We start from the raw sequence: 18,871 nt of genomic DNA, 5'->3' as shown, positions 1-18,871 counted from the left end.
AGATTTTGTAACAGGTTTTATAAGCCAGGACATCCTTGCGGCCAGCTGGGCTCTCTGCCTAGAAGAAAGTCCAGCCAGGCTGCACTATCTCTGAACACAGGAAATAATTTGAGGGAAACTAAAAGAGTCCGTACACCATGTGTTGCCTGAGGACTGTTTAGTCACTGACATAATATCCCTCCTTGAAATGCTTAGTTCAGCCACAATTATATTCAAGTCTTCCAAAGTGCCCTGGAGCAAGATGGAGTATCGGTGCCAACTCCTGATGTGAAAGAGGGAAAGCCAAATGACAAACTGAGTGCTACGCTCCGTCCGTTACACAGATATCGCTGGAGCTTTTGCAAAATGTTTTCTCCTCGGAGGCTTCGAGGAAAGCCGGAGCGGCGTCTGAGACTATTTGTTTCGAGTTCAGTGAGCTTAAAATGCAGCCTGTCGCGATGGCCGCCGCTCGCAGCGGTGCAGTAGCGACTGTTTACCACGGTGCATGCAAGCGCTCAGTATGTACACAAACATTCAGTATCAGTTTCCGAGATAAGTCATGATTAGTGTGTTGTTGCACGCTGCCTCAGTGAGCATAACTTAAAGTCTGCAGTAAACAGAGGTTTAAAGAGAACGCGCAGATTCGTGTTTCCCTAAGGATCTGCAGACTATCAAGGCTTCTTGTGTCTGCCTTCCCAGATATTTAATGCCCTCGTGATGCATTTCTCTGTGTCTTCTGCTCCACAGCTCTCAGATGGCCCCTGGTTATGCAATTGCAGTGATGGGCATAGACTTCACCCTCCGCTACTTCTACAAGGTCCTACTAGACCTGCTGCCCATCTGCAACCAGGACAAAGGCAACAAGATCAGGTAGGAAGACAACGGCTTTGGTGTTGTCTTGTTCTCGCTCGCTCGTGCAGGTGATTTCTTCTATTCCCACGTCCTTTTTTTTCCTCTCTCTGAATGCGAGGCTGCTAAAATTCAGTTTTGCCGAGCGAGAATTAAACACGCTGGGAGACTGAGGAGAAAAAAAAAAAGAAAGAAAGAGGGAAGAAGACATAAGCAGATTATGGTGACATTCTTGCTGGAGATGTAGCGTTGCTGCTGCCGCCTCGCTCCTGCATACTTTCTCCTTGCTTTTATGCCCCCCCCCACACACACTTCTTTTTTTCTCTTCCACCCCCCATTCTCCACCAATCTCCTGTCTCTCTCCCCTTTTTCTCTCTCTCTCCGCTTCCTCCATGCTCTTTCTGTTGGTGTTCAGGGGTGCATATAAAACCGGATTAGCCCAAAAGGGACTTAGGAGCAGTATTTAGCAAAATACTTAAGGAGCAGTGAGAAGTAGAGTGGAGCGGTATTTTGCAGGTGGATTGAAGGAATTCAGAGTCCTGGTGTGACCAATGGAAGTTTACATGAGTTCTTTAACTACCCTTCTGTGTGTCGGCTGTCCTAACACATACTCATTTGTCTGCGTTGAAGGTGCTTCATAATGGAGGACAGGGGGTACCTGGTCGCCCACCCGACTCTCATTGACCCTAAAGGTCATGCACCTGCAGAGCAGCAGCACATCACACACAAGGTAAAAGACACGAGGACAACACATACACAAGCAAACAATCAGTGTCTCTAACCATCAGCATGCATAAGAGATGACAAGTTGTATTTATTTATCTCCTGCCCTAAAAAAAAATCCACTTTGTCTTCCTGGCTTTTTGATGGCAGGAGCCGCTGGTGGCCAACGACATCCTGAACCATCCCAACTTTGTCAAGAAGAACCTGTGCAACAGCTTCAGCGACCGCACAGTGCAGCGCTTTTACAAATTCAACACCAGCATAGTGGTAAGTCAGAAACACCGGACTCGAGAACGGCTTCAAAGGAAAGAAATTCTTTCTGCAGTGAGCAGAGGCATGGCTTCTCTAAAGCAACATGTGAAAATTTCATAGTATAACACTGTCATCTGGTGGTGGTCTTCAGTGTTGCAGTCTCAATATTCCTATTTCTTGTGATTCTGTTAAACTATGACCTGTTTTCCTTCATACTTAGATGTCTCACATGCACACACACAAAAAAATGCAACAAAAAACATGCTTTTCCCTAGTATTTAAATTAATTCACTTAGTTATTACCACTTTTCTGTCTCTTGTTTTGGTAAATAGGGTTAGAAAGTACCATAGGAAGTTGCATCTCACTAATCTCACCGACCATTTCTCTCTCAGGGGGACCTCACCAACCTGGTCCACGGCAGCCACTGCTCCAAGTACCGTCTGACCAGAATCCCTGGCACCAACGCCTTCGCCGGCATCGTCAACGAGACGTGCGACTCGCTGGCGTTCTGCGCGTGCAGCACGGTGGACCGCCTCTGTCTCAACTGCCACAGGTCAATACCGACGCCGCGTTTAGCTCTCAGGCGCTTTCGTGCGCTGACGTAAGATGGCACACGCGTAAAAGAATGGATTCCCCCCCCCACCCCCCACCCACAAATCAAGCTTTAAAGATTAGCATAATTTGATGCTGTGAAAGGACGGCATAGTCGTCATGAGTTATGTAAACTGTATTTTTAGTCGCATTATCGACCAGCGGCTGCTTGAATATTGTGTGTTTATGTGTTTACCAAGAATCTGACAGTGTTTCTCTCCAGCGTGTTCTAATTAACTGTTTTTGTTTTGTGCAGAATGGAGCAGAATGAGTGTGAGTGTCCGTGTGAGTGCCCCCTGGAGGTCAATGAGTGCACAGGCAACCTCACCAATGCTGAGAACAGGTCAGTACAATGCCTAAAGCATTTAAATGCAATTGTTTTTAACTATTGGATGCATGATGAAAATTCAAAAAGCTGCAGAGAAAGGCTGCAACAGCACGTCCAGTTTACCCAGCATGCAAACACCTTATAGCTTACATAATAATAACCCAGTAAATGCAGAACAGTGAAATATCCAGAAGAGAGCACCACAGCCTCTGAGAGGAGGGCAGAAGGAGGATAGAAGTATTAGGACTGCCACACTATTTGGAGGTAGTAAATTACTTTTCAGGTAGTACCTGATTCTTTTTCTTAGGTAAAATAGTGACGTAGTTAAATTATTTCTCTCGCAATAGCTCCCGTCGTCTCAGAAGTGCTTGGAAATGGTCCTGTCCTTTTAAAATAAAAGGGCAGATGAAAGTCATAGCTGTCACTATCTGGATCTTATATCACCTGAAAAACTTTTAAGGGATATAAGATAAGAGGAGAGGTACCTTTATTGATTCTCCCCGTAGTAGGAATTCAGGCCGACACAGCAGCATTAGAACAAGATACAGAAGAAAATCCATTAATCTGCATATAGGCCTGTGCAAAGAAAATAACAGCACAGATTTTAATAACGTGTAATAATTGTACATAGATCTATATGTTCGAGATTGCACACGTGCAAGCAAATTTGTTATTGTGGACAATAAATATGACTGCTTGTGCAATGGCTATGCAGGTAAATTGTACAATAGCTGGAAAATAAAGCCGCCTGTGTAAGTATGATTACTTGCAATCTGTCTACAATAAATATGAAAGGATGCCGTATCTGCAGTAAAATGAAAGCAAATCTGTAACTTGGAACTTTTTTTCTGCACATCAAATTAAATAAATAGTATAAACTGAGAGAGAACGTGGAATTGATACTGCGTCGTTATCCTACTGTCATCTTCTTTTAGCCATTATATTGATTTTTTTATTATTGATTACAGATGCAAACAGAAAGCAGCATGCTAAAGCTGGATTAGACTCAGATAGACTTTATCGATCCACAAGGGAAATTGCTTGGTCACAGTAGCTTAGTTGCACATTAAAAAAAAATAAAAAAAAATAAATAATAAACGCTAGTAAAAAGAAAAACAGGTGTAAGACAGTTAAAAAAATATATATAATTAAATTAAAAAATAAATAAAATAAAAATAAAAATGTTAAATTAAAATAACAAATAATAAAATTAAAATTATAATAATAATAATGAAATAAATAAAATGCAAGATTTGCATATGTACAAATGCTGGAGCGTTCCTGTTCAAAGCTACATATTTTCTGTATGTTCTCTTCTCTGTACCATATGTATCAGCATGTCTTATCAGTGTAAACAATATGCAATATCTCAAAACACCACTAGTGATCAATAATCTCTGAGTTTCAGGTAAACTGCTCGTAAAACTCTTTTCTTTATCACTTCTCCTCGATTGTGCTGTTAAAATGCACCTACTTACTGTATTTCCACACTGGCAGCTCCCTTTCATATTCCTGTCAGTATAACTTTGAGCTGTGGGCATGAGTGGACCCCTCGCAGACGTTTAGGGAGCTTTCGCGCAGCTGCTTCCTGTGCAAATGTCTGTGGGTGTTTCCTCACTTTTATTTATCGCTCATTATCTTTCCACCTTCTACCTCCTGTCCTTTCCTTTGCTGTAAGCGTCCGTCCATCACTCGCAGTGTGTCTCTCACATCTCTCCCTCCCTCCCCCTTGTTTCTCCCACCTCCTTTCATCAGCCATCAGCAGTCTTTGACGGCACGTCAATGTTTCTCAAATGCCAATTCCTCCTTTATTTCAGGAAGACATGCAATTATCATTTTTCACAGCTTTTCTTTTTTTTCTTTGTGCTTCGTGTCAGGCGGCGTCGACGTTTGTCGCTTCAGAACTTCTTTTGCATACATGCTGAAGCGATTGTGTGCAGATTTATTTCTTTTTTTTAATCTTTTAAGTCAGTTTTGCCGTTTGTGCTTTCGTTGAATGTGATGGAACTTCATGCTAGGTTTGAAACGTCTGCTCTCTGTTGAATGTTTTGTATTTTGCCCGAGCAAATGCGCCTGCACCCGTCTCTATAGTGACCTTTTTCACCGTTCTGTCGTTGTGTGTTGCAACAGGAACCCCAGCTGTGAAGTGCACCAAGAGCCGGTCAGTCTAAATGTTATTGACCCCAGCCTGCACGACACTCTGCCCCAGTGTATCAACACCCGCTGCAGCCAGCGATACACCAGCAGGTACCAGCGCTAAACTGCAAACGTTTTATACACATCCGCAGATGTATTCAACAAACCAAGGCACATGGGAAATATATACCAACACACTCTTTTCCACCTCAGACACATGAATCTACCATGAGTTATTGAGTATATTCATAATTATAAATCCAACCATGATTTGATATCGAAACACAGTGCCACCCAGTGTTAATACATGGGAAGTGCACAAATTCCCATACGCTATGTGTAGTGCAGTAGAGGTTGAACTGTGATTCTGTATATGTATGATGCATGTTCTTTCCTGAGTAGCATTATGGATAATACCCTTTGCCTTTTTGTTATTTAATACTGGCCAAGAATCTAATTTTTTGGTACTCTGCAACGTGTTTCAGTGACTGTTTCGGCGTCTTGGACTGTGAGTGGTGCATGGTGGACAGTGATGGTAAGACTCACCTCGACAAGCCGTACTGTGCCCTGCAGAAGGAGTGTTTCGGGGGCATTGTTGGAGCCAAGAGTCCCTATGCAGATGGACTAGGACAAATAGGTGAGTAGCTTACACCAAAGCAATAAATCACATAGGTCATTTTTGTTGTCTGTAATAATAATATTATTTACTGTCTTTAGACTTTAGATACCCTATGTATCCTGTATGCATTAAGTGTATACACCGATCTGGCATAACATTATGATCACTGACAGTAGAAGTAAATAACATTGTTCAATGTTCTGCTAGGAAACGTTTGCACCTGGCATTCATGTGGATGTTACTTAGACATGTAGCACCCACCTAGACCAGACCAGGCACCCCCACCCCATATCAATGACAGCAGCCATCCCCAGCAGGATGCAGCCTGACACAGGCACACACTTTAGGAACTACTCAAAAAAACATGAAAAAGCACAAGGTGTTGACCTGGCCTCCAAATTCACTAGATTCCAAACTGATCAAGTATCTGTGGCCCCTCCTCTCAACCCATAGGACCCAAAGGCCCCCACTAACAGCATTCGGTTGCCAGACACCACAGGACACCCTCAGAAAGCCCATGTTAATTTTCAGATGAGTCACAACTGTTTTGAGGCTCAAGGGAGACCTACACAATATTAGGAAGGTGGTCATAATGTTATGCCCAATCGGTGTAAATCAGCTTTGTTTTTCCTCGATCTACTGTAGAATGTCTTGCCAACCAGCAGAGCAAAGAAACAAACTCAAAAGAAGTCAAAAGTCAGATTATTTCCCGTGACGTACATACAGAGTTATGTCAGTAGATTCATATTTATGATTTAATTTTTCTCCTCAGCTTTTCCTTTAGTTCTGTTATCGGCCTTTTCAAGAAAGACAACCGACCGCCCACCTGCAGTTAAATAATTTTTCTGTGGCATTTTCACACCGATCAGAAGATAGAAGCAAAGTATAAAATGCGCCGCGGCGTCACAGCAGGGGACAGAGCCCGAGCCCGAGCAGCTTGATAGCGTCTCGCTGTGTTGTCTCTCCCTGAGCCGCCTGGCTTCTTTAAACCGCGTTCTGCCTCTCATTTCTTCTCGTTTCTTCTTCTTCCTCCAGACGAGGAGGTGGCATCTTTAAACATGATCAAGAGCGCCCCCGTGGGTCCCGTCGCTGGGGGCATTATGGGATGCATCATGGTGCTGGTGCTGGCGGTGTACGCGTACAGACACCAGATCCACAGGCGCTCACACCAGCACATGTCACCGCTGGCTGCACAAGGTAGGAGTGATGAATGGGAGGGATTTAAATGTTTGTTTTGTCTATAACACATAATTTATATATAAATGAACTTGTGACCTGATATATTAGTAGGACACTTTGAGTAAATTCATCTGCCTCTTGTGCGCTCCCACGCCTCAGCACAGAAAGGACAAGGAGAAATGTTTATGTTAACCTTGACATTATGAATTTATGTGGCGCCATTTCTATAAACACCACAGGAAGAAAAAAAAAAAAAAGCAAAGAAGTTCCAAAGCGGGGTGATTAACAAGCACTGCGGCAGGCGCTGTCGAAACTAAACAGCTGACTAGCGTCGACGCGACAGCCGCCGCGGCCGCGTGATTTGTGTAATTACTCCACCATATTGACAAAAACATCAAACAAGATTACAGCCTCATTAAAACTCTTCGTTCCAAGTCGCTTTCCGTCCGATAGTTTGGTAAACAACTTGGAGGAGATGCTGTGGAGAGTGGCAACGTTATCACGAGGCATTAGACTGATCGATTGGTCCGTAGAGTTGCAGTGTGAAGGTGCTTGCATCAACAATACGCGCATATGCGGACGAAAGGCGAGGTTAAAACGCGCTTGAAGTTGCGGTTTTGAGGCATGTTCTCCACCCATTCTGTAGAGACTGAATCTGCACATAAAGTGAGGACTTGATTGAACATGTACACCGATCAGGCATAACATTATGACCACGGACAGGTGAAGTGACATTGACCGTCTTGTGACAAGTCATTGTTCTGCTGGGAAACGTTTGGACCTGGTGTTCCTGTGGATGTTACTTAGACATATAGCACCCACCTAGACTAGACCAGACCAGACCAGACCAGGCACCCCCCACCCCATAGCAATGACACTCAGCAGCCATCCCCAGCAGGATGCAGCCTGACACAGGCGCACACACAAAAACACTTTAGGAACAACTATAAAAACATGAAGAACAGCACAAGGTGTTGACCTGGCCTCCAAATTCACTAGATCCCAAACTGATCAAGTATCTGTGGGATGATCCACCAAGGCCCCTCCCCTCAAAGGTCCCCCACTAACAACGTCATGTGACCAGACACCACAGGACACCCTCAGAAGGCCCATGCCTATTCTCTGATGAGTCACAACTGTTTTGGAGGCACAAAGGTGACCTACACAATATTAGGATGGTGGTCATAATGTTATGCCCGATCTGTGTTTCTCCCTCTGCTTAATAAGCTTCCTTGGCTTAATGTCTGTGTTCGGTGAGCTCAACATTACCTGTAACCTATAATCCCGACACCAATATCCAGTGTATTTCATCATCATTCTTCTTCCCCCTCTTCCTCTTCAACTCCATTCTTCAGAAATGTCAGTGAGAATGTCAAACCTGGATAATGAACGAGACGAGAGGGACGAAGACAGCCACGAGGACCGAGGAATCAGTGAGTGCTAATTGCTACCTCACGTCTGCTAAAACATTTATTAACGGCGTCGATCCCAGCGCCTTTTGTCTTCGCTCTGACATTTACACCCTTGTTCACTTCTAGTCAGCAACACCAGATTCATAGCTGCGGTGATCGAGAGGCACACTCACACTCCCGAACGGAGGCGGCGGTACTGGGGGCGGTCTGGCACGGAGAGTGACCACGGTAAGGCGTCGCATGTGTAGTATACTGATTGAGATGGCGTAATTTAATCCCTGCATCCTGTGTCAAAGGAAAACTTTTTATAGAATACCCATTTGTTATGAGTTGTGCCCTGGAGGCTGAAAGCTGCTAAAACACCTCGCTGCTTCCAGGTCAAGCTGAATGAGTGAGGAGTTCGAGGAAGCTGATAGTCAGTGGGTGTGCTGTCAGAAAATACTTCTAGCAAACGGAGATGATATTTGAATCCGTGCCGTGTTGTTCTTACGAAACAGATAGGTCAGTCTAAAATAATCTGCTTTGTGAATCATTCACAGGTTACAGAATCAGTGTGAACTGCTTGCTAAAACTCAGGCACTGGAAAATAGTGATAGAAACAGAAACGCGTTGGCTTACTGCAACTTCTTCACACCGTAACAGCTGCACAACAACCTCCTAGATCAAGAGTCTGGCTCTTCCTTTATCTCAATTTGCCTAGAGAAAAGAAGGGCGGGTTATTTCGCTCAAAGATTCAGGGGGTTTCGTGGACCAGAGGCTCTGGGACGAGACCTAATGACGCAGAAAGGTCACTTAAAAGTGTCTGGGGTCACCCTTTGCCTGTTTTATTTTTTATTTTTGCCTCATAATAGAAATGCCCTCCACTCATTTGCATATTGAAAGACGAAAATACATTAAGTAAATAAAAGACATCAATTAATAAGTTTGTGGAAAATAATAACGGGGTAAATAAATACAATTTTTATAAATAAGCAAAAAATAAATAAAACAAAAAATTACATTTTTTAGACTTTTAATTATATTTACAATTTAATTTTGTTATATTGTTTATTTTTTAAATAATATTAAATTAATTATATATAAATATATATATTTTTTAAATTATTTAATTCTTTTCTTTATTTTTTTTATCATGACAGTTTCTGTCTTTCATAGCACAGCGGAGCCAGAATGTCCCACCCGATTTGGAAACACCTCGGCATTCCTCAGGAATATTTGGAAGGATGTGTGATTAAATAATATCTGCATGACATTTCTTCCGCACCCGCCACAGTGAGCCAGGCTAAGAAGAAGCAACAGGACTTAAAATAAAGTTTATTTTCTCTATTATAAGCCTCATCGGACACCTTGGAGCTCTTCAGAGAGCATGAAACCATCAAATTAATTTTAGCTCCAGCGTCAACAGTCATATTTGGGGCTTAAGTATTTTAATGAATCCTATTCCCTTTTGAAGCCTGCGGCTCCGGTCTTCCGATTCCACAGTTAGCTCTCAGATGTTTGTTCTTCCTGCAGCTCCGAACCTCATTTTCTCACGTCGCTCGCCGCGCAAGAGTCGCTCACGTTTGATTGTGCAACTTGCAAGTCTGACACTCGACGTGGATGGACAGCTTCACCCACATGAGCTCTTGCCACCCACGCGTGGCATCGCTCCACTGGCTGGCAATGAGCATCCCTGTTACTTGTTGCATAACTGATGATGCCAGAGGATGAATATGAAGAGAGGAGAGAGGGTTAGAATGAAACTAATACAAAAAAACAATGATACACTACAGATTTTATTGAAAAGGGATTTCATGTGCAGTTATTCTAGCTTTCAGTCTTCATGTCGATCGTATTTTACAATACGACTGCATACTCCTAATTTTTTCTTTTGAGCGAGAAATGTCAAATGCATTTATTTGTGAAGGGCATCTGAATTCTCTTTTCTCGAGTTGTAAAATAGCAAAGTTATTTGAAAGGGGTCAGAAAAAGAGCAGTAAAGAGCAGCACATGAACAGGAATGACGGTCACCTGTTGTGCAACTTGAGAAAGAACTGGACGAGGTTGCGAAACTGAAAATTTGGGACTACAAGTGGAGAGATGCAAATATGATGAAAGATGGGAAATGCACAAGGAAGAGGGCTGTAGGGGGGCAGAGAGGAAGAGGAGTTTGAAATAATGGAGAGAGAGAGTGGGGGTGTTGTATTCCGTCAGGGATTCAAACAAATTCATAAGTTGATGCTTCAAAGTTGCTTCCTCCTCTCTGCTCGGTCAAAGGTGTCCTCCTACCATTATTCACTCGCTCGTACCGCTGAGGGGAATGAGAACCTCGCGCACATTGAACGCGGATCGCCGAAAAACATCAAAGCATTAAGTCTATCAAGTGAATGACGCACTCACTCACTGAGTGCTGTTTGGCGTCACTGGTCCGAGCTGCAATATTAGCTTCCAGGCAGCTGCTATTTAATAATGAATGCTGCATGCAGACATATAATCTCCTACTCTAATCCATATACCCCATCATTGTTGAGTATATATTTATACTCTGAACCACTATATACATCATAATTCATATCCAGAGAGAGGGATAGACGTGTATTATTGCGTTTGAACGGGAGTTTGCGCAGCAGCCATGAATACTCAATTCCATCTTCGCTATTGTTATAAAGGTTAATAAACTCCAAATTATGAAAGGACTGAAAGAGGATGCTGTAGTATGTATTGTGCATTTTATTTACAATTAAAATACCTAATGTAATGACACTTTGGAGGCTGTGCGGTACATGTAAATCTACGGCTAAAGACCAATGTCCGGTGTCCAGTCTTTATGCTAAGCTAAGCCAATTAGCTGCTGTTGGTCGCTTGACTTTTAACTCTCAGATATGCGAGTAAGGTATCTATCTTCTCGTCTGACTCTCCGCAAGAAAACAAATAAGCACAGTTTATCCCAGTATTCTTTGAGATACAGGCAGGTTAGTCAGTGTGTTTTTCGGTATTCCACAGACATAACTGCTTTGCCGGGATTTGTTTCCTGGATTTAGTCGTCGCCTTTCAAGCTGTCTAGTCAAGTCGTAATAAGATATTTTGGAGTGTGTCTCTGCAGTGCAGTAACATGCTACTTTACCCTGTCTCTTTTCATCTCATGACATTAAGGGGGATTTGAGTTCCTCACCTGGTGCAGCTGGAAATTGTCAACAGGACACAGTTAGCAGTAGATTTACCCGAAGCGCCAGCTCTCGCTTTGGGGGAAAGAGGGATAAACTCTGCAGGAGTTGGCACCTTCCACATGGTGGAACTTTGAAGTCTCCATCCCTCAGTCTTTTGTTTAATCCCTCTCTTCCTTCTTCTCTCCTTCGCTCTGCCACCCTCCTCTCTTTTGCTCTACTTGACACCCATTCTTTCTTCTGTCTCTCATTTTCTTGTCAGCTGGCTGTTGTTTGGTATAAAAGCCCGGGCCAGGATCAGGGTAGGAAACGCTTGAGAGAACTGCCAAGTTTGACTCTAGTTAAGGACTTGGAGTGAGACACGTTACCTTATTTCACATGCTGCTTCACTGTGGGACATACACTGATCAGGCATAACATTATGACCACCTTCCTGATATTGTGTAGGTCTCCCTTGTGCCTCCAAAACAGTTGTGACTCAGAGAATGGACATGGGCCTTCTGAGGGTGTCCTGTGGTGTCTGGCAACAAATTGTTGTCAGTGGAGGCCTTTGTGTCCTATGGGTTGAGGGAAGGGGCCTCTGTGGATCCCACAGATACTTGATTAGTATTTGTTTGTCTTAAAGCACCACTGTGCATAGTATTATAGCTGCTAGCATAGATACTGTAAGCTATTTGACACGGGCCTGGAGTTCTTTAACATTTGCTTGGGGATATAGCCAATACTAAGCTCGGTTTTAGAAGATTTTGAACTCCCAAAGCCCTGAAAAGAATAGCGAGGGATCAGATATGTTGATATGATGGGTGAAACATCTTAACGATAGGATAGAAAATGTCATTGGGAGATAAATTGAACACAGGACCAAGCACACAAACACACTTCTAACCCACCGCCTTCAAGCCTGCATGCCGCAGCTCACAAATCACCGGCTTCAGTGTCTCTGGAGGTTTAACGTTTCATCATCCAAACTGACAGGGATTTTTCTATAAATATAATCATCGAGGCGCTCATGCTTACAGGGATATTTGCTCAAACGGTAATAACAGACTGATGTTCCATCGTGCAGCATGTTGCTGGTGTCGTCGGTGTCAGGAGCTGAAAAAGACGGCGATAAGGGAATTAAGGAAAATGGGTTCATTTCCAGATCAGCCTCACATGGATTTCATGGGCCCCAAGGGGGGGAAAAACCCACTCAGTACATGAAGGGGTTCACATAAACGTTGGGAGTTTAGGTGAAAAATTAAGCAAACTGAATAAATCTGGAAGGATTTGGGGAAATTGGCTGCTGGATGTGTAATGAAAACCATTATATTCAAGAGTATGTAAAATATGGCCGTTTTAAAGCAACAAGTCATATTTATTATCCTTCCGTTCCTTACATTTTGGCCTCTTAATATTTAATCTGAGATTTACTTATTCTCTGACCCACTAATCCCTTTTCTCTATGACGGCGGCCCTGCCCTCCCACTGCTCCACTTGCAGTGAATCCTAACAGCCGTGTTGGCTTATGTCTCAGGCTCCTCGGGGTAAATGCAAGACGCGTTGGAAATCAGTCATAAATATGTGTGCGTCCGCAAACAGAAGGAGTGAAAATGTCCAGAGGCGATGCTTAGTTGTCGGCGTGCCATTAAATAGCTGGTACCGCTTTTTTGGAAATACCGAGTTACGACACACGAACGTGTTGAATGTCTCTGACTGGAGGGCGTCATTTGCTGAGTTTCTGCTTCTACGGTGTTTTCCAATTTCCGCTCAATCAGTGCGCGGCAGTTATGCCAAACTGGAACACATTTCTTTATTACCAGAGCTTGAACGTTGAATCCTCCTCTACATAGCGGATTTCTTTTCATGTTCTGATATTTTTCCTATTTCAAAACTGGGGAAATACACAAGTGGACATCAGTTTATCAGTCAGGTGGCCATTTTTAGGGCATGACACCAATTTTGGACTTTACAGTTACATAGCCCAAATTAGACTCTACTGTATTAGTTAGTACAGTTTTGAATATTGACTTAATTAACAAATGTGCCAGTCACCAGCTTGTCCCTGATTCTACTATTGTCAGACATTTTTAAGTGATTCATTTTAAAAAGTTAATCTGATTAATAATATTAGACATTAAAAAAATACAATAAACCCTAATTAGTATTAATTTGAATAATGTCTTGACCATAGATTGTATAAAGATGGACGACGGAACTGCTCCTCAACAGTGAAGCCAATGCAAGTAGAGCTCCCCCTGGTGGCTGGCTGCAGTATACGTCATAAGCTCCGCCTCCTCCATGTTAGTGAATGGGACTTCAACCAAATTCAAACATTAAAATGTCATTTTAGGTAGTTAATATAATGTTGATGCATGCTCAAGTGTCAATGAGTTTTTTTGGATGAGTTTAGTTTTAGTTAGTTTTTTGACGCTACAGAAACAGGATGTAACAAAATGGCGACTACCAATCACCACGCAAACTGGTCCGTAAAGTGGTCCCATGGGTCTTTAAGGGTTGTATAAAAAAATGTAAAAATAAGCACAGTGTATAATCCAACATTTCCTTATAACTGGTGGAGGTAGAGCATCGATATCGCGGCTCCACGTGGCTCCACTCTCGGACTGTACTGCAGACTCTGGCTCCAAAGTTGCAAGATGGCGCCACCTGTATCACCGGGAAAATAGCGTCAGTTTGACCAATGCAAGGAAGTGTCCACATCATCCACATTTATATACAGTCTATGGTCCTGACCCACCCAATTATTCAGTTTGTAGCCTTAACTTTGAGTGACTCATGTGTTTATATTCTAATTTCATGAGCGTGCTGAGCATAGCCTCATGGCTCCACTTGTACAATATTCAGGCAAGCCCTTCATCAAAGCCGGCCTGTGCAAACTGAGAAGATTTTGCCCGGGGAGTCACTCAAGGGATTTATTTGAGGGAACAAGCGTTAAAATAATAAATGCACTAACGGGAACCTCTGCTTGTATTTCTGTATCCAGGCTACAGCACCATGAGTCCGCAGGAGGACAGCGAGAATCCACCTGGAAACAACGACCCGCTCTCGGCCGGCGTTGACGTCGGCAACCACGACGACGACCTGGACCTGGACACGCCACCCCAGACGGCCGCGTTGCTCAGCCACAAGTTCCACCCCTACCGGCACGCGCACACGCACCACCACCCGCTGCACACGCACCACCTGCAAGCCGCCGTGACCGTGCACAGTGTGGACGCAGAGTGCTGATCCTCGGCGCGGCATTCGCCTGACTGTCAGGGATGGAACTGTTGGGGCTTTTTACACTAAAGACCATTTTTTTAAAAAACAAAAAAACAGTTGTGCTTAATTAGACAGCACACAGTGGGTACTGTCGAGATGGATGGATGGAAGGCCGGACTCGGATGCTTGGTGTCACTTTGGCACTGGGACTCCTGGGCAACGCTTTGTGGTTGCAGCATCTCAATCTCGCCTTTATTCAAACCTGGTACACACTGAAAATTACCAGGCGTGGCTCAGTACGCATAACCACATGGGATTTTCATTTTTTTTTTTCTGAAGGAATTTGGTATTCAAGACTTGCGAGCAAGAGCACAAACTTCAGGAGCAAACAAAACACAGTCTGAACCAATCCACTGACCTACGTGAGGACAGGACACAACTGGAACCTTAGAGCCCTGAGAGAGAACAAATGTATTCATTTTTAATTATTCTACAGACCAGTGGATATTTGGGCCCAGTTTGCCCGGGGCACCTCGCCAAACTCCACATAGATTGTATCCCTGAAACACCCAGCTGTGGCAAGGGGCAAGAAGTGAGCGGAGCACTCCTTATATGTGTGAAAACTGTGGGATATCTCTGAGTAAAAATACTGAATGTCTGACAAAGACCTGCGATCCAGTGGGATACTAACACAGTTTCTATTTCAACTCTACACCCCTTGGTTCTGCAGGTAGACACTCCAGAGTTGTTGTTGTTTTTTTATGTCTCTGAAACTTGCCGCCTCCGCTGAAAGGCTGTCGGTCTGTCGTCGACGATGTTTCGGATGATGGTATCTGGACATTTTCCTGAATGTCTGTGGACTCAACGAAAAGCTTCAACGATTCACACAAATGCAAGGAGAAACACTTTAAAGAGGAAAATATTATTTTTCTACTATTTATTAAAGAGGTAGATTTTCAAGACAGACGAGAAAGCAGCTGGCGCGAATGCAGACAAGACAGTAGTCGGGATACTTGAGACGTTCCGGCCCGCTTCCTGCAAACGGTGCATCTTAATTTAGGGCTCATTATTTTATTCCCTTGAAAACATCCGAGGGTTGTTTATTTCGCATTTATTTTGAACAGCAGTAATACGACGGACCGTGTGAATTTATTTTATAAAAGTTTTTCGTCGCACCGAGGAGCTCCCTTGAATTATCAAGAGCTCATTTACTTGTTCTTTGTCACCAGAACCATATTCTTGGCCATTCTTAGTTCCCCATTCACTGTTGTATACACACAGTGGTCAGTTTATTAGGTACACCTCTCCAGTCTGATCTATTGTAACAATCCTGACCCTGTACGTAATTTAAATAATCTTTCCGTTTTATATAAGACGTACTTTTACTTTGACTTTTATAATTACCTTAGATTTTACCCACTTCTGACAATGCCACCAAAACACTCAGAGCTTTTATGTGATAAATGTAACAGCAGGCTTTTTTTATTGGCTTGTATTACATTAAAGGTGTACCTAGTGAAGTGGCCACTCGGTGTATAGACTGGTGAACGGCGTCTTAATTAGACGAGGAGTATTTTTGTAGCAGGAACCTTTTAATCCGAGTGGACTCCAAATTGGCTGATTAACAAAAAAAAAATAAAAAATGAAAACAATGAGCCTTAATCACATCCTGTGTCTGAGCAGTTTAGAGGGGGAAGTGGTGTTTCGACTGACTTTCGTCTGATTTTCACGGAGGTAAAACTAGCTGTGCCGAGCAAGTCGAACACATCCTCACTTCTTGTGCTTGCTGGCCTTTTCCGGCCTCCCCCGTGGGGACTGAGGATGAAAGACGGAAACCAGCACCGGCAAGACATTCCCGGCTTTAGTCAGTGCCGGCGATTTGGTGCGCGAGGATACTTGGGAACCCTCATAGACGTCCTGAGAGACTCGCACACTGCTGTCCTCCACATCCGCCTGAGTAGAAAAACCAGCGCAGATTCTTTCACCCTATTTTTGCCTCTGAGGCCAAGCGGATGCTGTATGCGTGTTGAGGTTGCGTGCTGGATTTTGTACAGTGACAGTGCCCCAAAATGGAGTCTCCTCCCCATCACAAAGAGCGAGAGAGGTAGAGATGCTGCTGTTGTTTTAAAGAGGATACCCCCCATCTGTCGGCTCCTCTGCGGTTAACCACTCCAAATGTGTTTTCTAGATGTGTCTGGTTTAACTGTTGAGTGTGTGTAAGAGAGAATGAGAGTGTGTGTGACGAATGAATGATTATCCAACCGGAACGATTTCACTGAATGCATTATTTTTCAAAAATAGTATTAGAGAATTATAGGTAAAATTATTATTATGATTGAGAAATCCACTTATTTTTATTCCGATGAAGAGTCACTCGACCCGATCTGGGATTTGATTGTTCAAATCACATAATTTTCTTTTTTTTTCTTATTATTATTTTATTTTTTCCAAATGTCTATTGTTCTTCAGAGATTCATTATGAAGTGTAAATACAGAATCGGAAATAGCTATTAACGTCCTGTACACACTTTTTTTTTTTTTATGTTGGTAAGATGTGATGTATGCTTCAAATGATGCTCAGATGAATTGTCTGTTCATGGTGTCTCACTATATTTTTGATGCCTTGGATGTTTTTTTCTTTTAGGTCTATTTTTCTTTAGGTCCATATTGGATGGAAGTCAATACTTGGGGGAAAAAAAATAATTAATACACACTTATGTTTAAGAGACTTCTAGTTTTTAAAGTTGTATTGTGTGTTTTCAAAAATGTCAAAGAAAGCTTATCTCTCCTCCACGGACTCATTTTCTAGAAAAATAACAGAACAACATCTTTGTAGTGGATTCGGGTTTGCCGCCATAATCCTGTGGTGCTGTGGTTCCGTTTCCTACGTAAGACTGTCGGCCATATTCATTATTTACAGCCATTTTAGTGTGTTTGACACTTTAGAAGAGTATTTGCACATTTCGGTGTCGGCTCATTAAACTTTCATCCGCACAAGTGTTAAATAATCTGAAAAAAAAAAAAAACAGATGATAAAACATGGTGGCTCTGTCTTAGTTTCTGTTTCCTCAAAAATACTTAACTTCCTGAATGCAGTGGGTTAATTATTCCACCCTGACTGCGAGTACATTTACTAGCATTGCCGTAAGATCATATTTTGACTATGTGAATCGCATTTCACCTGCAGTGTTTCATCACAGGAAATTATTTTATATTTTTAATGTCCGGTTTTCACTACTCTAAACGGTACGTAATTTTACATCGAAGCAATCATGTAGCGCAATCTTTACATCAAATGCAGTTTTTTTTTTTATATATATATCTGTGTTGGGACAATTATTTTTCTCCAAATTTAGTTGTTTTTTTTTTATTTGTTTTTTCCTGGAGAGCTTTTTAAACAGTATTTACCAGCTGTTTTAAACGAGTATATATGTGTGTGTGTATACAGAACAGTCTGAATTGCAATTAATGTGCTGAAGGAACATGTGTACGTCACCCCCCTCATGTATCATATAAAAAGTTATCAAAACTGAGATTTATTGCAATGTGAATGTGATAAAGTCCATTTTTTCACTTAAAACGTGTGGTGGTGTGTTTCTAATTCCTGCTCAGTTTGTGTTTTTTTTTTAATGGCCTATCTGCTGTGTACGGAAACATCCAGATCAGCAAACTGCCGCTGCACAGCCTACAGGGGGTTTCATAATGAACGAAATCGATGCAGCAGAACAAGAGATGCGTCTGTTTGATTGCACGAATTCTTCCGTCTCATCAGAACTGCCACATACATTTCCCGCGATTCAACTTGATCTCCAACAGTTAGGTAGAAGATTGTGTTTTGCTGCCTTTCAGTGAAACTTATGAGCTTGTGTAGGACATGGAAAGTCATGTTACAAAGAAAACGCTACATAACAGCAACCATACATCTCCGCCATTTTTGGCAAAAATCTGGAAAAAAAATATCAAAACTTGTGAACTCAGACCTTAAATGAAATATTATACTCAAACATTTATATATATATGTGTTTTTTTATATTTAATACCACGAGCGGAGGCTGCTCATATAGAGTTTCCACAACCCCATTTCAATGTAGCATTATGCTAGCAGCAGCTAAGGCGGAAACGAGGAGAAATTCATGATAAGCTCACTTTCTTTTAACGCCATACCATGAACAAACTTTAAGTAATGGCCCCTAACTGATATAATTTGAGGACGTTTTTAATTTCCCCCTCGCCCGGCAACCTCACGACCTGAAAAAAACTGAGATGACACGAAGCTCCAAAAACGCCATTTCCTCGAGGAAAATTGAGACAATGCTCCACCCACCTTTGCCATTTTTATTTTTTTTGCATTAGCCAAGATGGCTCCCCTCTAAGCTTTGTCTTTTCTCTTCAAGAAAACCTTTTGATGAAGTCACGGAGAGCGTGTCCTTGATATACCTTTCTGAAAAGATGAAGTTT

At 42.6% G+C, this 18,871-nt stretch overlaps 1 protein-coding gene across 1 annotated transcript in view; it reads left to right on the top strand.

Annotated features, from left to right (window-relative positions):
* The window catches only part of cachd1 (cache domain containing 1), a 90,678-nt gene extending 72,347 nt beyond the window's left edge, over positions 1 to 18,331 (top strand). Inside the window, exons 17-27 of the mRNA XM_084547834.1 lie at positions 727 to 849; positions 1,459 to 1,558; positions 1,702 to 1,818; positions 2,197 to 2,357; positions 2,652 to 2,738; positions 4,854 to 4,970; positions 5,345 to 5,496; positions 6,514 to 6,675; positions 8,013 to 8,090; positions 8,196 to 8,297; positions 14,196 to 18,331. Of these exons, the coding sequence (XP_084403960.1) occupies positions 727 to 849; positions 1,459 to 1,558; positions 1,702 to 1,818; positions 2,197 to 2,357; positions 2,652 to 2,738; positions 4,854 to 4,970; positions 5,345 to 5,496; positions 6,514 to 6,675; positions 8,013 to 8,090; positions 8,196 to 8,297; positions 14,196 to 14,440 (1,444 nt within the window). The 3' untranslated portion in view covers positions 14,441 to 18,331. The remainder of the gene's footprint in view (positions 1 to 726; positions 850 to 1,458; positions 1,559 to 1,701; positions 1,819 to 2,196; positions 2,358 to 2,651; positions 2,739 to 4,853; positions 4,971 to 5,344; positions 5,497 to 6,513; positions 6,676 to 8,012; positions 8,091 to 8,195; positions 8,298 to 14,195) is intronic.
* The last annotated feature ends 540 nt before the right edge of the window (positions 18,332 to 18,871 follow it).

This window comes from Chelon labrosus (assembly GCF_963514085.1).
Source record: "Chelon labrosus genome assembly, chromosome: 7".
Lineage (NCBI taxonomy): Eukaryota > Metazoa > Chordata > Actinopteri > Mugiliformes > Mugilidae > Chelon > Chelon labrosus.
The sequence above is the reverse complement of the archived record's forward strand: the minus strand, read 5'-3'. Positions and strand labels throughout refer to the sequence as shown.